This window comes from Lygodium microphyllum, chromosome 14 (genome assembly GCF_053477565.2).
Source record: "Lygodium microphyllum isolate KBCC chromosome 14, Lygodium_microphyllum_v1.1.10, whole genome shotgun sequence".
Classification (NCBI taxonomy): domain Eukaryota; kingdom Viridiplantae; phylum Streptophyta; class Polypodiopsida; order Schizaeales; family Lygodiaceae; genus Lygodium; species Lygodium microphyllum.
The window spans coordinates 13043722-13064582 of NC_141148.1; the positions used below are offsets into that span (position 1 = coordinate 13043722).

The 20861-nt window shown below is 44.2% G+C and overlaps 1 protein-coding gene and 1 non-coding gene across 9 annotated transcripts in view; both read left to right on the forward strand.

The window, feature by feature from the left end:
• LOC148025334 (uncharacterized) overlaps nt 1-20861 on the forward strand; it is a 226239-nt gene that overhangs the window by 169827 nt on the left and 35551 nt on the right. For all 8 annotated transcript variants that reach the window (XR_015693048.1, XR_015693049.1, XR_015693050.1 and 5 more), the window contains exon 15: nt 19581-19724. Coding sequence is in view for 3 of the 8 variants with exons in the window: in XM_087692375.1 (XP_087548501.1) it covers nt 19581-19724 (144 nt within the window). In the remaining 5 variants the exon portion in view is untranslated. The remainder of the gene's footprint in view (nt 1-19580; nt 19725-20861) is intronic.
• On the forward strand, nt 5915-6033 carry LOC148025336 (5S ribosomal RNA). Its single transcript, XR_015693217.1, has one exon. It is a non-coding gene; the product is annotated as a 5S ribosomal RNA (ribosomal RNA).

Consider the following 20861-nt stretch of genomic DNA (forward strand, 5'->3'; position numbering starts at 1 on the left):
CTTGTGCTTGCTAGAGGCGCCAAGTCTGGCAGCCTCTATCCTCCTGTTGTATCTGGGTCCTCACTTGACCATGTTTTGGCAGTGGGTTCTATCCCACATGTATCACTTTGGCATGCTCGTTTAGGGCACATGTCTTTGAAGGGAATCAAAATGTTATTTAGTTTGCAGTATCTTCCGCCTTTGGATTATGCATGTTTTGACTCGTGTGATCATTGTCTTTATGGTAAGCAGAATAGGTCTACGCATAAGAAATCGGGTAGGCCTCGCATGAGTGAGCCCTTGGGGCTTATCCCATAAAGCAGAAGTCCGATGTCTTGGCAATTTTTCAGAGATGGCTTGCTCTTGTTGAGAACCAGACTGGGTATAGGCTGAAATGCCTTAGGACTGACAATGGGGGAGAATATGTCTCACGTGCTTTTGAGCAGTTTTGTGATGACAGGGGTATTAAGCGTCAGTTGACCGCCCCTTACACCCCACTCCAGAATGGTTTGGTGAGCGCATGAACAGGACTATTCAGGAGCGTGTGCGCTCTATGCTTAGCCATGCAGGCCTACCCTAGAGTTTTTGGGCTGAGGCAGTTAGTACGGCAGTGCATGTCATAAACCGATCGCCTTCCAGTGGATTGGATTTCCAGGTTGCAAAGGAAGTTTGGGCTGGTAAGCCACCCTTTTATGCGCATCTCCGTGTCTTTGGATGTGAGGCATTCTGCCATGCGCCCAAGGACAAGAGGAGTAAATTGGATCCAAAGAGCATTAAATGCATATTCCTTGGCTATGGTAAGTCAGGAGAGATGGGCTATCGCCTATGGGATTCGCAGGCGCGGAAAATAGTACGCAGCCATGATGTCGTTTTCCATGAAGACAAGATGCATAGGCAGCCTGAGAAGGTGGTTGAGATCCGTAGAGTGATCTTTCAGGAGGAGCCTAGAGCTCCAGCACAGCCAGTAGTACAGTCTGCAGCAGTTTCTCCACAGGGCCAGGGTGTTGGACAGGCAGTTAGACAGGCAGCAGAGCCTGCGGTGAGACGGTCTGCTAGAGACAGACGTCCACCTGACAGATTTCAGCCCTCTATGCATTATGTTTTGGTTACAGATGCAGGAGAGCCTTTCACTTATGATGAGGCTATGCGCAGGGGTGATAGTCACTCTTGGGAGAGGGCTATGCAGCCTGAGATAGACTCCTTGCATAAGAATGAGACTTGGGATTTGGTTGCCTTGCCTAAGGGCAAGAAGGCTTTGCCATGCAAGTGGGTGTACAAAATGAAAAGTACCCCTGGACACCCCAAGCCGGCATACAAGGCTAGATTGGTAGCAAAGGGTTTTAAGCAGGAACATGGTGTGGACTTTGATGAGGTCTTCTCTCCTGTGGTTAAGATGACCACCTTGCGCTTAGTCTTGGCTTTGGTTACATAGCTTGACTTAGATCCATATCAGATGGATGTCAAGACGGCTTTTCTACATGGGGACTTGCATGATGAGATCTATATGGATCAGCCTAAGGGCTTTGCAGAACCTGGCAGGGAGCACCTAGTGTGCAAGTTGAAGAAGAGCTTGTATGGCTTGAAGCAGGCACCTAGGGAATGGTATCATAAGTTTGATGCCTTTATGCAGTCACAGGGCTATAGCAGGAGTGCTATGGATCCGTGTCTTTACACGAAGAAAGCCCGTGATGGCAGTTTGCTTATCTTGGTACTCTATGTTGATGATATGCTGATAGCAGGGAAAGCTCATGATGAGCTAGATGCTCTTAAATCTCAGCTGAAGAAGAGCTTTGAGATGAAAGATTTGGGACAGGCCTCACATATACTTGGGATGCGCATTAAGCGCGATAGGCATCAGGGGCTTTTGTATCTCTCACAGCGGGAGTACATTCATAAAGTCCTTGAGCGCTTCCGCATGCAGGACGTAAAGCCTATTGGCTGTCCATTACCTTCTTATGTGAAGGTATCACAGGCCGATTGTCCGCAGACAGATGAGCAGAGGGCCGAGATGGCCAAGATCCCTTATGCTTCAGCCGTGGGCAGTTTGATGTATGCCATGATAGCCACTCGTTCAGATATTGCGCATGCAGTTGGTGTTGTGGCACGCTATATGGCTACACCTGGCAACAGACATTGGGATGCCGTGAAGGGTATCATGAGGTACCTGAAGGGCACAGTAGATATGTGTATTTGCTATGGCAGCCAAGATACAGGGGTTGTGGTGTACACTGACTCCGATTATGTAGGACATGTAGATAGTAGGAAGTCCACTTCTGGCTATGTATTCACCTATGCTGGAGGGGTTGTCTCTTGGATGTCCAGGGTTCAGAAGTGTACGGCTTTGTCTACCACTGAGGCCGAGTATGTTGCAGCCACTGAGGCTTGCAAGGAGGCCATATGGTTAGGCCGTCTAGTTGCTGACCTTGGGATTGATGCTACACCTACACTGCATTCGGATTCTATGAGTGCCATTCAATTGGCTAAGAATCCGGTCTTCCATGCGAAGACGAAACACATTGAGGTGAGGTATCACTTCATACGTGGTGTCGTGGAGGACAAGTCTGTTGACCTTGTCAAGATCTGTTGACCTTGTCAAGATCTCCACTGACGAGAATCCTGCAGATCTACTCACGAAGAGCCTCACTACTAAGCGCTTTGCCTTCCTCAGGAGGTTGATGGGCATTGGATGAGATGTCGCCTTTCCTCATCCCTTGTACCTATGTACATTTGTACTGTCTTTTCTTTTTTCTTTTCTCTCTCACTAGGGCAGATTCACCTTTAAGTGGGAGGTTGTTGGGGGTAAAGGCGCCTCCACCGTGCCGCCCCGTGTATTACTACACTGATAGTACCCGCCACTGCACACTGCAAGTGGCGGGCGCCCGTCACGTCACTTTATTCTTTATTCTTTTAGTGACAGTTTGAATAAAGGAAGGCCCGGTCACACATTGTGACTGTTGGAGTTTCCATTTCTTGTCTCTCTCTTTTCTTGCTCTTACTCTCCCGCCATAGCTCGCGTGCAAGCTTCGATCCTTCTCACCTTTCATTTAGATTGGTATTTCCTTGCAGAACTTATGTCTACTATGGGTTTTGGTACTCGGATGTCCTGATTGATCTACACCATTAGTGCTGCGGCTTCTTCCCGAGTTATGCTCAATGGGGGTGTTACAGAGCCATTTGTTCTTACACGCTCGGTGAGACAGGGTTGCCCTTTGAGTCCTCTCTTCTTTGCCCTGGTGACTCATCCGGTTCTTTCAATGTTATCTTCAATGGTAGCTTCTACTCAGCTGGCCGGCCTGTCTTTTCCTTTGGGACAGCCCTTCATTAGCCAATCTTTGGCTGATGATATCTTTATGATTTTGTGTGCGGACAAGGATAACATTCACAAGGCATTAGATGTTTGGACGCTCTTTGGTCATGCTTCTGGTCTTCGTATCAATGCTCTCAAATCAGCCATTCTCAGTTGCACGGAGTCTGATTTACAGTCATTGGGATGGCAGGGTCAGGTTGTTTCCGGTGGTTCCATTGTCAGGCATCTTGGGTACCCTTTGGGTGTTGATGTTCGGCCAAAGCAACTACTAGAGTGGATTTCACAGAAACTGGCAGCTAAGTTTATGTATCGGAAGTCGCAAGCCTGGCCCTTCCATGTTCGCCTCAAAGTGACTCAAACAATTATACTGCCAATGCTTACATATTTCTTGCCATTGCTGTCGTGGACTCCTACTACTTTAAAGGCTCTTACTCGCCCCATTCGTTCATGTTATGGAAGAAGGATTCATTGTATATAGGTATTTCGTGGATTTCGTGGTCACATACATGTACCCCCAAACGCCTGGGTGGTGGAGCTATTTTAGATGCAGAAACTTATATGTTGGCACTTCGTTGGTCTCTTTTTCGTGCCATGTGTGTGGATCATCACCCGTGGGCCATTATAGTCCGTTATTTTCTTGAGGACAGCGGGCTTCGCCATGGTAATACACAACTTCGGAGCTCATGGTGGCATGTCCTTAATGCAAACTTTTGGTTTTCCAGTCCGTCCTGATCCCTATTACTTCATTTGGTCGGCTCCTGGAAAGTGGTGCTCCAAAAGGCGCGTTGGAAACGCCCCGAACAACGTAGTATACTTAACAATTATGATATTCGCTTATTTTCGAGATTTAATATAAAAGAAAATGAACACTTAAAGCTGAAAATGAAAATTACTCATAAAATTACAGCCATCAAAATGTAAAAGTAATGGAGACAAGATTGAGGGTTGAAGATGGGCAACCCCCCCGAAGGAATGTATTTCTGCTCAACCCAAGTCCCTTAGGGAAGAGCTCAGTTACAATCAACCTGAGAGTGAGAAGAAGTAATACTCACTCTCACAAGATGATGCAAAGATGTACAAACACACACACATTATCTATTATGCAATGATAAGAACTGATTTCTTTACAGTATGAGAGAAGAAAAAGGGGAAATCAGCCTTCTCCATCGTTGAACAGTAGTACATGGATAGGGCTTGCTTCTTGTTGCTAAAATGGAAGAAAGAGCTTGAAAAAGAGGTGCTGTAATGAATTTACAGGCTTGCTGTCCTTTAAAACAGCAGTGATAGAAGAGGGAATATGGAAGAATTTGATAATGGAGAAGTGGGGGATGATGATGGGGATGGATGGGGCCAGTTTCTGGCTATCTGTGGGTGCTGTACATGAGTTTACAGCAAAGAAAAATGATGCTGAATGAAGAAAAACGAGCTCTTATTTATAGGAGAGGGAAGAGCTCGTACAAAAGGGGAAAGTGGAGTAGCACAAGACAAGTGTCCAGCCACATGTCATGAGATGTGACAAGTGGTAAGACACTTGGAAACTTGTGTGACAAGTGTCTTGACACTTGTCTCTTCTCTATGGCCTTCCTTTTTGGACTGAATACTGTCAAGAATAGAAACAACCAAATTTAGTAAGCACAGTCAGAGTACAGAACTTACTATTTTTAGAATGACATCTCTATTTTTTAGGACTAGGATTTTTAGGCTAATTCGAGGCTCCTAAAATTTAGGGACCTCCTAAAATTTTGGAATCTCCTAAAATTTAGGGACCCCCCCTGTATGGGTGTCATATGAAAGCTTTTTCCGTGTACATCGCAAAAATGGTATCCGAATCTTCATGTGACTTTCCTATGCAAAGAAATGTGCATTTCAAGCTTTCAGCCCACACATGCACATTATATAAGCATTTCATGATCATGCCATGTTGTTGATTGTAATTGTCTATTCTGGTGGATCTAGCCCACACTTCAAGGCATCAATCTTTTCTGTGTGCGAGTCTAATCCCGATATGCGTGAGTTCTGGTCACAGGCGCCCAATCGAGCCATATAGGTGGAAGTGTGAACTATATTTTCTCTAACCCACTGTGTGGGTCCACCATAACCTGTGACCACTCATCAGTGGCCAGCTCCAATGCACTTTTCTTTATATCTAATTAGTGCAAAGGAAATAAATTTAATAAATCATTATAAAGAGAAATTAATGAAAAAGGATACAAATTCTGTTTCTATAGAGTTGTGACAGCCCTCTGGCTTTTATTCAGCTATCCTCAGCTGAAAAGCTTCTTGATATGGCTGAAGAATGTTTGGATAATCCTTCATGAATTTTTCATCTACCCACTGTGCATGTGTTGTGGATAGATTCTTGAATTTTATTAAGAATTTTCGTGTCACAAGGCCACTTCTCGTGGTTCGATCCTTGTGAAACAAAATCTGTTCATTTTCCAAGAATTGCTCTGTTTCGGCGGCATTCAATCTTTTGTGCGTCGCCTCCATGTGCGCGGGGTTTAGGGTTCGCGTTTAGTCGCGTCCTCCGTGGCATGAGCGGCATGGCATGCCGCCATGCCTCGCTCTTGAGCTCTCTCGTGCCACTTTCCGAGTATACAAGAGCTCTTTGGAATTCCTTTGTGTTTGTGGTGCGGTCACACCAGCGCTAATACACCGGATCCCATCAGAACTCCGCAGTTAAGCGCGCTTGGGCCAGAACAGTACTGGGATGGGTGACCTCCCGGGAAGTCCTGGTGCTGCACCCTTTTGCATGCTTGTTTCGAGACCGTGGCATGGAAATCCCCTCGGATCACGTCTCGACTCTCCATAAGCAAACAACATTGAACACAATCCTTAATTGCTCTAGAGACTTGCATATGGCTTACCATAGGTATGGTGTCTCCAGAAACTCCAGCTTGGATCTCGTACTTCTTGCCTTTGTTGGTGAGTTCTACCTTCTTTTTCTGAGAGAAGATGGTTGAATCTACTCTATGATTCCAGGGCATGCCAAGAATCACATCGCAACTATCAAGGTCTCCGATACAGAAGGTATCTTGGTCACTGTAGCCTTGAATTTGAAACTTGAGCTTGCCAATGTAGGGTATCACAGTCTTCACTATGTCACCTTCATCAGCATTTAAAGCTTGGCGAAATTCTGCCGGAGTGTCCATCTCTTCATTCTTTAATCCAAGCTATTTAGCTAATTGCAAGGAAATGATATTTTCATTCGCCCCAAGATCTATCAAGAATAGTGCTTGCTTACCTTGCAACTGTCCCCAAGCTTTTAATAATTTGCGCGTCTCTGGAGTGTGAGTTGTGTTTGCAACTACATCACTAATAGCATTGATTTTCACTGGCGACTTAGGCTTATTGTCAGAAACCTTGCTTTGTCCCTTGTTTGGACATTGCTTCGCTATGTGGCCTGTTTGTCCATATTTAAAGCACTTCCCTTCTTTCATGAAGCGTTGCTTTTCTTCTTCGGAAAGTTGCTTTGCTTGTGGATATAGATTGGAGCGAAATTGAGGAGCATTAGGAGGTGCATAGGGCTTCATCTTCTTTTGATTTGATGGCTGCTTTTGCCGCTGTTTTTGTCCTTCATTTGGGGCTGAATACTCCTCATCATCAGCTACTCTCTTTTTATCATTATTTTGGAATGATTTGTTGCCATTGTGCTCCATTTCCCATGTGTCAGCATGGTCAATGAGTTCCGTGAGACTAGAACAATGATAATGATTAAGAGCAGTACGAAATTTAAAATGCAAACCTCCTTGAAACTTCCTAAGCTTTTCTGAACTACTGATCTTCTTGAAATGTTGGACCTTCAAAAGTAGCTCCCAAAATCTCTTGGTATAGTCACCAAGTGACTCATTTTTCCTTTGCCAAAGCCGATCCCATTCCATTTTTACATCTATTTTGAAATGAACAGGAAGAAATTGGCTTTGTATCATGCGAACAAAGGACCGCCATGATTTTGGGGCAGCATGATCATATTCCAACCCCGTCCACCAAGTATGGGCTAAGTCGGTTAAATGTAAAGCTGCAAACTTAATCTTTTCTTTTTCTTTATACTTATCACGATCATACAAAATTTGAAATTAACGAATAAACTTTAGAAGAAGATCAGGATTTCGGGAACCATCATACATACTGAACTTGATCTTCTTTTCAAGTTGAGATAATGACTTAGTCTTCTTCTTCTTCTTATGCCTTCGTCCATGCTCGGATCTTGAGGTTGAAGATGATGAAGTGCTTGATGGGGACGAAGATGGAGACGAGGGTGAAGAATGTCGACGCCTTTGATGATGATGAGGTCTTCCATGAGAAGGGTGTGACTCTTCGTTACTAGAAGAGGGTCCATCAAAGTAGGCGCCAGATGACTTTGAAGAAGAGGATGAGCTTCAACGCGATCTCTTTCTTTGTCTTGAAGTAGAATGGGAGTGCCTCTTAGTACTTGGACTTCTTGATCGGCTCCTTTCATTGGTATGGCTTTGTCTCCTTGAAGCAGATGGGCTTCTTTCCTTGAATTCTTTGGGATTCTCAACCTTTTCTAGTTTGAGAAGTTGGTCACGAATTTGCTGATTCTCCTCTCTAAGACTTTGAATGGCTTGAAGGATAGCACTCGAATGATCCATTGAGACTCTTAAGAAAAAAAAATATGCTCAAGCACTCAATGCAAGGGCTGAAAACAAACAAACTTATAATTGTAAGCACTACCAGTGTTGGGGTGAGGACCGAGCCAAAGCTCTGATACCCCTGTAAACGCCCCGAACAACGTAGTATGCTTAACAATTATGATATTCGCTTATTTTCGAAATTTAATATAAAAGAGAATGAACACTTAAAGCTGAAAATGAAAATTACTCACAAAATTACAGCCATGAAAATGTAAAAGTAATGGAGACAAGATTGAGGGTTGAAGATGGGCAACCCCCCCCGAAGGAATGTATTTCTGCTCAATCCAAGTCCCTTAGGGAAGAGCTCAGTTACAATCAACCTGAGAGTGAGAAGAAGTAATTCTCACTCTCACAAGATCATGCAAAGATGTACAAACACACACGCATTATCTATTATGCAATGATAAGACCTGATTTCTTTACAGTATGAGAGAAAAAAAAGGGGAAATCAGCCTTCTCCATCGTTGAACAGTAGTACATGGATAGGGCTTGCTTCTTGTTGCTAAAATGGAAGAAAGAGCTTAAAAAGGAGGTGCTGTAATGAATTTACAGGCTTGCTGTCCTGTAAAACAGCAGTGATAGAAGAGGGAATATGAAGGAATTTGATAATGGAGAAGTGGGGGATGATGATGGGGATGGATGGGGCCAGTTTCTGGCTATCTGTGGGTGCTGTACATGAGTTTACAGCAAAGAAAAATGATGCTGAATGAAGAAAAACGAGCTCTTATTTATAGGAGAGAAAAGAGCTAGTACAAAAGGGAAAAGTGGAGTAGCACAAGACAAGTGTCCTGCCACATGTCATGAGATGTGACAAGTGGTGGGACACTTGGAAACTTGTGTGACAAGTGTCTTGACACTTGTGTCTTCTCTATGGCCTTCCTTTTTGGGCTGAATACTGTCAAGAATAGAAACGACCAAATTTAGTAAGCACAGTCAGAGTATAGAACTTACTATTTTTAGAATGACATCTCTATTTTTTAGGACTAGCATTTTTAGGCTAATTCGAGGCTCCTAAAATTTAGGGACTTTTAAAATTTAGGGATCTCCTAAAATTTAGGGACTCCCCCAATATGGGTGTCATATGAAAGCTTTTTCCGTGTACATCGCAAAAATGGTATTCGAATCTTCATGTGACTTTCCTATGCAAAGAAATGTGAATTTCAAGCTTTCAGCTCACACATGCACATTATACAAGCATTTCATGATCATGCCATCTTGTTGATTGTAACTGTCTGTTCTGGTGGATCTAACCCATACTTCAAGGCATCAATCTTTTCTGTGTGCGAGTCTAACCCCGATATGCGTGAGTTCTGGTCACAGGCGCCCAATCGGGCCATATAGGTGGAAGTGTGAACTATCTTTTCTCTAACCCACCGCGTGGGTCCACCATAACATGTGACCACTCATCAGTGGCTAGCTCCAATGCACTTTTCTTTATATCTAATTAGTGCAAAGGAAATAAATTTAATAAATCATTATATAGACAAATTAATGAAAAAGGATACAAATTCTGTTTCTATAGAGTTGTGACACGCATTGGCATCCAGCAGAGGACCGCTTGCATACTAACTCTTTTCAATTGGAATTGTTGGCAGTCTCGAGATTACTTTCATGGGAAGACAAACATGAGCTCAGACCAAAATTTAACCGCATGGCAATAGCTTTTGTTGGTGCTTTAGAGCAGGCAACCCTTTCCTGCCCTTGCTGTGGATCACCCTTGGCAAGACTAGGACCTTACAGGCCGGTTGAGTTTGGAAAAGGCCTCAGCTAATCAGGTGTACCATCTTCTGATTAAAAATCATCAATGGCTGGTTGTTAAAGCTAATACGGTATGGGGATTGCGGAAATCTCGGTCATGGTGGAAGGAAACTGTGATGGAGGGCTGGTTGAATAAGACACCTTTCAAATGCAAGGTCTTTCTTTGGAGGGTGATGATTGGTGGTCTTCCTCTTGCCTCAGCCCTTTCCAAGCGTCAAATCTCGAACGACAATTGTTTCTTGTGCATCACTACTGTGGAATCGGCGTGTCATTGATTTATTTCTTCCCCGCTCACTAGGAATATCTAGTCGCTCTTGTCACAGGTTTGGCGCGCTGTGGTGGGCTTCTCATTAATCCCTTTCGATTGGGTTTTTATGCGACCAAAATACCCCACAGCGCCACAATTGCATATGAAGATCTTATTCCACTTTTTTAGATACTGGGGATGCTGGCACAATTGGACCACTCGGAATGCCTTTCTTTTTTATTCGGCCTCTAATGTACCCGGACACATTGCCAGGCTTAAAGGTCTCTTGCATTGGCAGATAGATATTATTCAGTACTCGGACTTGCTCCCTCGGGAGGACTTACTTCCCTGGTATATGGCAATTTCCTCTGCGTCTTTACCATGACTTGTGTAACTCTTTCGTGGCTTCGTACTGGGATTTTACACGCATTGGCTTAGAGCCCTCGTGTATCTTGTAATCATGTAAACTTGTACCTTTTTTCGTAATTAATACAATTACCTTTTACGAAAAGAGAGAGAGAGAGAGAGAGAGAGTTACAGAGGTGCAGATTTCTATCACAGCAGAAAGCGAGCTGTGATACAGTAGAAACACAGAGAGAGAAAGAGACAGAGAGAGAGGCCGGTGCTGTTTCTGTCTTCTGTGAGCTCCTGGTTCAGCATCCAACCTGTACAAGTGGTGATACAATATGGCCGGTCTGGATATGGCCTTTCTCAACCAAACGGTGGCAGCCCTTGGCCCGGATGCTGATACAAAGGAACCAGAGGATATGGTTCCTTGTACGAAGGAGATGCCCCCTGGTTCCGACTGCCAGCCTGCGGGCAAACGCACCAAGCATACTTCAGAAGAGACAATGGATCATCAGGAACGTATACGCGTAGGAAAGACATGTTGTCGTCAGGTCACCCTTCTCAGGCTATGGTTTCGTTTGTTACTCGCAATCAGCCCATGAGGAAAGTATATTCAGATGCTCCAAAGGGCCCACCTGCTAAGTTGCCTGTTGATGCTAGAGGTAATGTGATTACCCTATGGGATTGGCGTTATCCCCGTTCCATCTCCAAGTCAGTGGATATACCGTCTACCTCTAAATCTGCTCGTCGGAACTCTTTTGCCGTGTTGGCTGATTTTTTGGACGAGGGAGTCCTTGACATTCTAGCAGAGAAGGTTAAATCGAGGCAAGTGTCACCTCGTTCGTGATCCTCTTTTTGAATATACATGAAGATAGCCACGTGGAACGTGAGAGGCATTTGTTCTCGCAATAAGTAGCATGCCATGTGCAGTTTATTGCATGAGAATCAATGGGATGTCTTGTATGCTGTTGAGCACAAGAGTCACGGCGAAGCAGGAAAAGTTGTGGATTGCCATGGCTTTCGCTTGTTTTATGTAGGGACCCATGCCATGCATTATTCTGGTGTGCTTATGATTGTCCATGAGAAATATCAACTTGTTCTTATAAAAAATGATGTACATGGTCGTTTTGTGGTGATTGAAGTTTTATTTGAAGGAGAGATCTTATGGTTACTTGGGCTCTATGCTCCAAATGACCCTTTATCCCGCCAGGATCTTTGGAATACTCTGCAGACCTCCTTGTCACTTCGCAGACGTGGTTTCTTGATGGGGGATTTTAATATGTGTGTTGATCCTTCGCAGCCCACATCAGAGCATTCGGTGATGGATACTGCGGAAAGCCGTGTGTGGAATGCCTTTGCTCTTGCCGTACTTAAGCAAGATCTCTGGTCATGGCTACACCCTTCTTCTAAAGGATTTATGTTTCATTCTGCACAGTATACATCTACATGGTCGCGGTTGGACCGCATGTACATAATGCAGGATGATGCTTTTCTGCCTGAGATGCTGGAAATGAAAGTGTTGCAGCACTACGCCTTGTCGGACCATTTTCCTCTACAGCTTGAAATGCTTGCCCAACCCATTGCACCTTTTAAGCAATTTCTGGATAGACTCCCTTTGCGTTTCAACTCGTCTTATTTGAAGCATTCAACCTTTCAGGGTTATATGCAGCAATTGATTGATAGATTTTTATTGGATTTCCCTTCTGAGGGCAATGCTTCTTTTGAATGATTGCTCTCTAATGTGCAGCGGATTGCACCGTAGTATGAGATCCATCATGCCTGTCTTTGTCAGCGGCGTCAACACGCAACGGAGGAATTACTGGTTTTGGTTCGTTCTCTACTGGTGGAGACTCCAGATGATGTATTTCTGCTGCCATTGGCTATACGTTTGGCTGATCTTCTTAAAGAGTTTCAGTTGAAATCTTATCAATAGGCCAAATTGCAAAATTTGACAGACAATTTGCAAGATAGTGCTTGTCAGACTCGTAAGTTCTTTCGTGCTCTTCATGCATCTCCCGCTCAAGAAAATATGACTAGACTCGTGGATGCAGAAGGTCAAATGGTCACTGATCCTGAGACTATTGTGAATATGTGTAGGAATTGGAATTATTTTCTAGACCTTCTTGGTTCTACTCCTTCACCTTCGGACCAAACTACTCATGCTCGCTCAGTTTTCTATAATTTGGTCCGCAATCAGGTTCCACATGACATGCAAACTACTTTGGAGACAGATATTTGTGAGGCAGAGGTTATGGATGTCTTGTTAGACTTGCCCAAGGATAAAAGTCCCGGTTGGGATGGTCTCACCAATGAATTCTTTGAGGTTTTTGCTACCAGTCTAGTGAAACCATTGACGGCTATGTTTCAGCAAGTTTGGGAAACGGGGTTCATGCCTTCCTCATGGAAAGAAGGACTTATCAAATTGCTTCCAAAACTTCCGTTGCCGTCTATGTTGACACATTGGCGACCAATTTCTTTGATGGGTTCGATGTATAAAATCTTTTTCAAAGTAATGGCAAATTGGCTCCATAAGCATCTCCCTGCCATTGTACATCCTCTTCAATATGGTTTCATTAAGGGCTGAAACATTTTGCATAATGTCTTGAATGTGCAACTGGCTATTGACTATGTAAGGCACTCTAATCAGGAGGTGGTATTGATTCAATTGGACCTGGAAAAGGCTTTTGATTATTTAGATTGGTCCGTCATTGCAGACCTTATGTCTACTATGGGCGTTGGTACTCGGATGGCTCATTTGATTTACACCATAGTGTCGCGGCGTCTTCGCGAGTTATGCTGAATGGTGGTTTTACCGAGCCTTTTGTCCTTGCATGCTCTGTGCGACAGGGTTGCCCTTTGAGTCCTCTCTTTTTTGCCCTTGCGACTCATCCGGTTCTCTCAATGTTATCTCAGATGGCAGCTTCTACTCAGTTGGCTGGATTGTCTCTTCCTTTTGGACAACACTTCATTAGTCAATCCTTGGCTGATGATAACTTTATGATTTTGCGTACGGATAAGGATAATCTTCGCAAAGCATTACATGTTTGGATTCTCTTTGGTCAAGCGTCTGGTCTTCATATCAATGCTTTGAAATCAGCCATTCTCAGTTGCACGGAGTCAGATTTGCAGTCACTGGACTGGCAGGGAATGGTTGTTCCCTGTGATTCCATTGTCAGGCATCTTGGGTACCCTTTGGGTGTTGATGTTTGGCCGAAACAACTACTAGAGTGGATTTCACAGAAATTGACAGCTAAGTTTCTGTATTGGAAGTGACAGGCTTGGCCTTTCCATGTTCGTCTCAAAGTCACTCAAACAATTATGTTGCCAATGCTCACATATTTCTTGCCATTGTTGCCTTGGACTGCCACTACATTGAATGCTCTTACTCCGTGCATTTGTTTCATGTTATGGAAGGACTCCTTACATGGAGGTATTTCATGGATCTCTTGGTTGCATGCATGCACTCCCAAACGCATGGGTGGTGGGGCTATCTTGGATGCCGAAACTCATATGCTGGCACTTCGTTTGTTTCTTTTTCGTGCCATGTGCTTGGATCATCACCCATGGGTCTTGATAGCCCGTTATTTTCTTGAGAATCACTGGTTGGTGCATGGTAATACTCAAATTCGGAGCTCCTGGTAGCATGTTCTTAATGCAGACTCTCGATTTTCTAGTCCTGCATCATCCCTGCTTGCTCACTTGGTATCTTCTTAGAAATTGGTTCTCAAGAAGGCTTAATGGTATCTAGCCGAGGATCGCTTAGCTACTAGCTCTTTTCAACAGGAACTGTTGGCAGCCTCGCGATTACTTTCTTGGGAAGGCAAACATGAGCTCAGACCAAAATTTAATCGTATGGCACGTTTGGGCTTGACTTCAGTTGCAGATGCCACTCTTGCTAGTCGCAACGTGTTGATATCATTTCATACATTCAGAAGGCTTTTCAGGATCCCTCGTGGATATTGTGATTTATGGGGACAGATTTTGATGGTGCTCCAGAGCAGACAACCCTTTCCTGCCCTTGCTATGGATCGTCCCTAGCAGGACTGGGACCTTGCAGGCCGCTTGAATTTGGAAAAGACCTCAGCTAACTAGGTGTATCATCTTTTGATTAAAGATCATCAATGGCTAGTTACTAAAGCCAATACTGTATGGGGATTGCGTAAATCTCGATAATGGTGGAAGGCAACTATGATGGAGGACTGGATGAACAAGATACCTTTCAAATGCAAGGTCTTTCTTTGGAGGGTGATGATCGGTGGTCTTCCTCTTGCTTCAGCCCTTTCCAAGCATCGAATCTCCAACGGCAATTATTTCTTTTGCACCACCAGTGTGGAATCGGCCCGTCATCAATTCATTTCTTGCCCTCTTGCTAAGAAAATCTGGTCACTCTTGTCGGGAGTTTGGTGAGTAGTGGTTGGTTTCTCGCTAAGCTCTTTGGACTAGGTCTTTGCGCGGCCCAAATACCCCACACCGGCTCAGTCGCATATGAAGATCTTGTTTCACTTTCTTAGATATTGGGGCTGTTGGCACAATTAGACCATTTGGAATGCTTTTCTTTTTGATTCAGCCTATAATGTTGAGGGACATATTGCTAGGCTTAAAGGCCTCTTGCATTGGCAGATAGATCTTATTCGGTACTTTGACTTACTCCCTCGGGAGGACTTACTTCCCTGGCATAGGGCAATTTCCTCTGCATCGTTGCCATGACTTTTTGTAACTCTTTTGTAGTCTAGTGCTTTACAGAGAGAGAGAGAGAGAGAGAGAGAGAGAGAGAGAGAGAGAGAGAGAGAGAGAGATTTACACACGATCTCTTAGAGCCATCGTGTATCTTGTAATCATGTAAACTTGTACCTTTTTTTTCGTAATTAATACAATTATCTTTTACGGAAAAAAAAAAAGACAGAGAGGTGGTGTTTTATGAAAAAAAAGACAGAGAGGTTGTGTCTGACGGCCCTGTGCGCTGCCTAAGATTCCTTCCCCAACCCAGCACAGTCTACACGATTGCAGGGAGGCACGTTAGGGTTTGCAGGGCAGCCCTCCAGAAGTCAACCTGCAGAATCGTGTCCAGTCCTTCAGCAAATGTCCAGATCTGCAGCCATGCTGTCCTCAGTGGAAACCTAGACCAGTGTGCACTGAACCATAGGACAACGTGACCTGAAGAAGATGACCTACAGTAAAGAGAGAGAGATAGACGGAGAATTCCAACAGGTGGAAGAGGTACGGAGGACAGTAGCTGAATACTGAGGCCTCGCACCATGCTGGAGCTCAACATAGTCTTCATAGATCGGGTGGTGGATCCCTTGGGTCCCGATTCAGACGATGAAGAGTGGGTGGAAATGGTTCCTTGTTGGGTGTGTTTGAATTAATGGGATTGGTTTCAAAGAAGATCATCTTGAGTGCTTGTTGATTTGAGCAATATCTAATAGAAGCGTGGCGAGCCAACAAAAATTTCCTCTACACAATCACCCTACAAAATGGAGTTTAAACATTGTGGATCGAGGAGAGCACCAGAATCTTGCAGGTGAAAAAGAGGATGACCCCTCTTTCATAGAAGGCTGAAAAAGAGCATAGTACACTCTTGGTATCCATGGTAGCATCCAAAACATCCTCTTTATCTTGGGCTGGAAAGGATTTGTGGTTGTGTTGAACATATTCACCCAATAGTATACTAGCAAATTCCAAGAGATGTTCCCAGTCCAAGTTTTGGGACTCCTCAACCACTGAAGTCAAATGCACATAGGAACGAGGAACATGCTCAAATTGTTGAGGGTCTTGAGAATCAGCCATAACATCATCAAGGGTATGCTCACTGCATTCCATCACTGCATCAGAGACATGTTTAGTGTATTTAACGGGAGGTTGCATGTGCATGTAGTGGCTTGGAGACTGCTGGTGGATTTCAGATGCTTGCTACAACAAGAATGCCTAGTATGGGTTGAAGTTGAATGCTATCTTGCAGTCTACTGGCGGTTGTTTAAGGAAAATATGGGGGCGATTGGCACGGTATTGGTTCCTCCTAGCTGGTGGGCTGCCAATCGCAACTGCTTGTGCATGCTGTGGGATACCATACACAAAAGGCCCAGTTGGTTGCACTTGGATTGTCCTAGAGTGTCTTCGTTGCACTATCGTTTGAAGTGGGGAACCTTTGCAGGGCACTGTTTGTTATATGGACAACTAGGGCACTTCATGGCCAAATGTGTGGAAAAGACCATCACTGTGCTGGGGGGTTTGGTTTCACTAGGCCATGATGCTCCTATGGTTGATGGCCCTCAAGTAAACGAGGCCCAATAATGTGCCCTATTTTGGATAAAGGAAAACAACCCATTCAACCTTTGGATTCCCCTAACCAAGCCAAAAGAGGGAAAAAGTTTGATGTGTGCTCGGCAGCAACTATGTCGAGCACTTCACAAGATCCCTTACGCACTTATCTGCATTGCTAATGCTACAGCCTCGATGGTATATATTGCCAATGCTACAGCCTCCATGGGCTCTCAAAAATCCTTTGCTTCAAAGCCCTCTGCTGATTGTTTGCAAGACCCTCCTGCGTAGCTTGCTTTTGATCCCCTTGGTAAAGTGATCATCCCTTGGGATTGTCGATATCCAAGGGCTGCTCCAAAACAAGAATCTAATCTCTCCACGTCCAAAGGGGAGTGTAGGGACTAAACTCATTTGTAGTATTGGTTGACTTTCTAGACAAGGACACTCTTGATATTTTGGCTATGAAAGTGCATTTGAGGCAAAATCAGCCTTGACACTGAAATCCTTTAGTCATGACATATGACATTTGCCACTTAGAATGTGCGTTGCATTTGTTCACGTGTAGCAAGTAGCATAATATGTGTCGCATTCTGCATGACAAGCAATGGAATGTGCTATCTGCTGTTGAGCATAAAATCCATAGTGAAACCGGCAAAATTGTGGATTTCCATGGGTTCTAGTCGTTCTATACTCAGATAGACACTATTCAAGTATGCTTATGGTCATGAATGGCAAGTTTCAGCTGGTCCTTGGCAAGAATGACGTCCATGGCTGCTTTTTGGTTGTTGAAATTCTATTTGAAGGGGAGGTATTATGGCCAATAGGCCTCTATGAACCAAATGACTCTTCTTCTCGATTGGATTTGTGGGATCAATCGGCAGCTTGCTTATCTCTTTGTAGAGCGAGAATATTGATGGGAAATTTCAATGTGTGTTTATCATTCTCAATCTACCTCCGAGCACTCAGTGATTGATGCACTTGAGAGCCGTGCGTGGCATGATTTTGAGATGGTCATTTTGAAGCAGGATATTTGGTCTTGGCTCCACCCATCAGTTTCAGGTTTTACTTTTCAACCATAGTCAAACTTGCACATGAAAGAGATCAATGCCTTGTAGTGTGAGCTATATTTACAAGAATGGACAATTACAATCAGTAAGATGGCATGATCATGAAAAGTTTGTATGAAGTACAAATGTGGGTGGAAAGTTTAGAATACACATATCTTTGTATGGAAAACTCGTTTGAGGGTTTTAGGATTATATTTGTAATATACTTGGAAAAAGCTTTCACATGACACCATATTGGGTTCCTTAAATTTTAGGAGCTTAAATTAGCCAAAAAATGCTAAACCTAAAAAATAGAGAGGGTGTTCTAAGAAGAATAAGTTTGTGTTGTGGAAATTCTTACTTAATCGGGTAGATTCTATTCCTTGATGGTTGCGAGGCCAAAAAGGAAAGCCATAAAGAAGAGACAAGTGTTAAGGCACACATCATGTGAGTTGCCAAGTATCCCACTACTTGTCCTACTTCATGACATGTGACTGGACACTTATCTTGTGCTACGATACTTTTCCTCTTTGCATGAAGTCTACATTTCCTCTATAAAAAGAGCTCATTTTCTCTCATTCAACATTAGTTTTCCTTGTTTTGAACTTATGTACAGTAACTAAAGATAGCCCCAATCTCCACCATCATCTTCCACTTCTTCATCGTCAAATCTCTCAAATTTCCTCTTCTCTCACTACTGTTTTACAAAACAGCGAAGTTGTAAATTCATTATAGTACTTGTTTTGAAGCTCTTCTTCCACTTCAAAATCAAGAATGAAGCCATCAATATATTGCTGAGCAACCATAAAGAAATGCTTATTTTTCTTCTCTTCTTATTCTCAACTTGTAAGCAAATCATATTTTGTTGCATAGTAAGTATATGCATGAGATGCATGTATGCATCCTTTGCATGATCTTGTGAGAGTGAGAAATACTTCTCCTCACTCTCAAGTTGATTGTAATTGAGGTCATCCCTAAGGGACAAAGGTTAAGTAGAAATATATTCTCATGTCCATTTCTTCTGTCGATGGCCATAAATTTGTATATCATTGTCATATTTAGCTTTCAGTATTTGTTTTTTCCATTTTTTTGAACTGTTAGGTCTCAAAAATAAGAAAATATTATAATTGTTGAGCATGCTAGTTTGCTCGGGGCTCTTACAGGGGGACTTACTGCTATCTTGCAAATCAAGTTTTCTCCTTCATTTCATTGTTGTGAAGTTTCTTGTATTTCTTGACTCTTTGGCAGTTGGGAGATCTTGTGCTATCACTACCAGGGGTGATGGAAGAATGGAGGAGAGGGCTTAGGACATTGAAAGGGCTTGAAAGAAGGGATTTGAGTAGATGGAAGGCATCAAACAAAGAGGGAAGGGCAGCATGATGTATAACAGAAAAGGAGGGCAGCAAGCTGAAGAGTAGCTAGTGCAAGCCGGGAGAGAGCAGGTATTAAGAAGATGAAAGGATGAAGGAAAGAGCAAACTGGCGCTGGAAGACTGGAGGGGCTCTGGGAGAGCTGGGAGAAGGTGAAGGGGAGGATGCAGAAATGAAGGTTGGAAGGCAGGCAAGGATGTTGTGTGGTGTGTGGAAAGGAGGTATGCAGGCTGCTGGCAGTCTGGCATGGCAGGTGGCATGTGTAGTATGTGTGCTGAAGGTGGGTGGGGTTGTGCTAAGGTAGGGAGGAGGTGGCAGGATCCATAGGATAGGGGCTAGCTGTAGTTTGGGTGGCTGTCTGATGGTGGTGTGGAGGAGACAGGCAGTAGCAGATCAGCCAACAGGGTTCTGGGCAGTTCAGCACTCAAGCCTCAATGTCATCTTTTGGGATTGCTATAGTACTAGAAACTCAAGCCTCAAATGTCATCTTTTGCCACAGCTTATTCATAGTTGCAAAATTAAAAAACTGCCAAAAGAAATTCCCATTTGTAAAACTTGTGTAATTCAATTATGACATGTGGAGTATTGATTGATTATTAATATGTAATCCAGGTATGATATGTGGAGCATTGGGATTGTTTTTCTGGAACTTGTTCTAGGAACACCCCATGTGTTCCAAATATCAGCTCGAACGAGAGCTGAACTTGAAAAACAGCTAGAAGGGTGGGGAAGATCAGCATTGGATGCAGCTTACAAGTAGGCCCTTTACTTTTTTCACACAGATAAACTGGATTTGTTTGATATTTGAACAAAAGTAATATATCTAAAAGTCCATTGTTCATTAACAACTCTCTTCTTTGATAGAGGTGGTAAGCTGGAAGTAAAAGATTCTGCCTGTGTGTTTTTGTTTCTTAAAAGGAAATTCCTAGTAATTGTGCAATGACTAGAGAGCTACCAGTTTCCCCCCATTGCTATTAACCAGGGGCGACTGTGGCTTTATTAATTCTAAAACCCTGTTTACACAGAAATGTCATCTGATGTGCCCCCGCCCGCCTGTTCGTTGTGCCCCGGCCCGCCCCCATCCCGTCGCTTCGTCGTGCGCCAGCGCCATCGACAGCCACCAGCGCCCATCTTTCTCCCCCCCCCCCGAGTGCTGCCTTGCTGGGAGGCCTGGCCCGCTATCAAGCTACAACACCACTGCCATCGAAAACAGAAAACCATCCTCCCCCCCCCTGATAGGTAGGTTCCAGAAGGGACACGTAATGGAAACCTATGGTCAGACTCCGGCACACTCACCGAGTACCCCTCAGTCGAACACCTTGCATGTAGTCCTCTATGAGAAGCAGCTCTTAGCCGTCCGAGCTAAAGAACTGGAGCTAATGGAAATAGCGATTTATGGTCAGGTAGTAGGACATTCCCCAGCCAGGGCCCAGCTTCGGGGACCGGCTTCACTCCACGCTGCGCATCTACACAGCGTAGATCATGGAGGCGGTCCTATTGGGCCAAGGGAGCTTCATGGTCTGTCTCAGCTCGGCAGACGCAGCTCGCGAGCTACTCACCAGTTCACCATATGCATCCATGAAGGGGGTCATATACATGGTCCCTTGGTACAGTGGCTTTACTGTGGAGGCGTTTGCACTCCACATCAAGTTTCTTCGGCACCCCGTCACCCTTCTTTTCCCCAGCTTGGCGATTGAGTACTGCCAGTTGGTGGAAGACTTTGGGCGGCTCTTCGGCACTGTCCTTCCCACGTCCTTTGCGGATGTAGTGACAGCTGCAGAGGTCCCAAAGGTACGGGTGGCAGTGAAAGAGGTCAAGAATATCCCACAGTTCCTAGAGATTGAGGCAGGCGGGCACTCCTTTAGGCAGCAGGTCATTGTGACTAGGCAACCA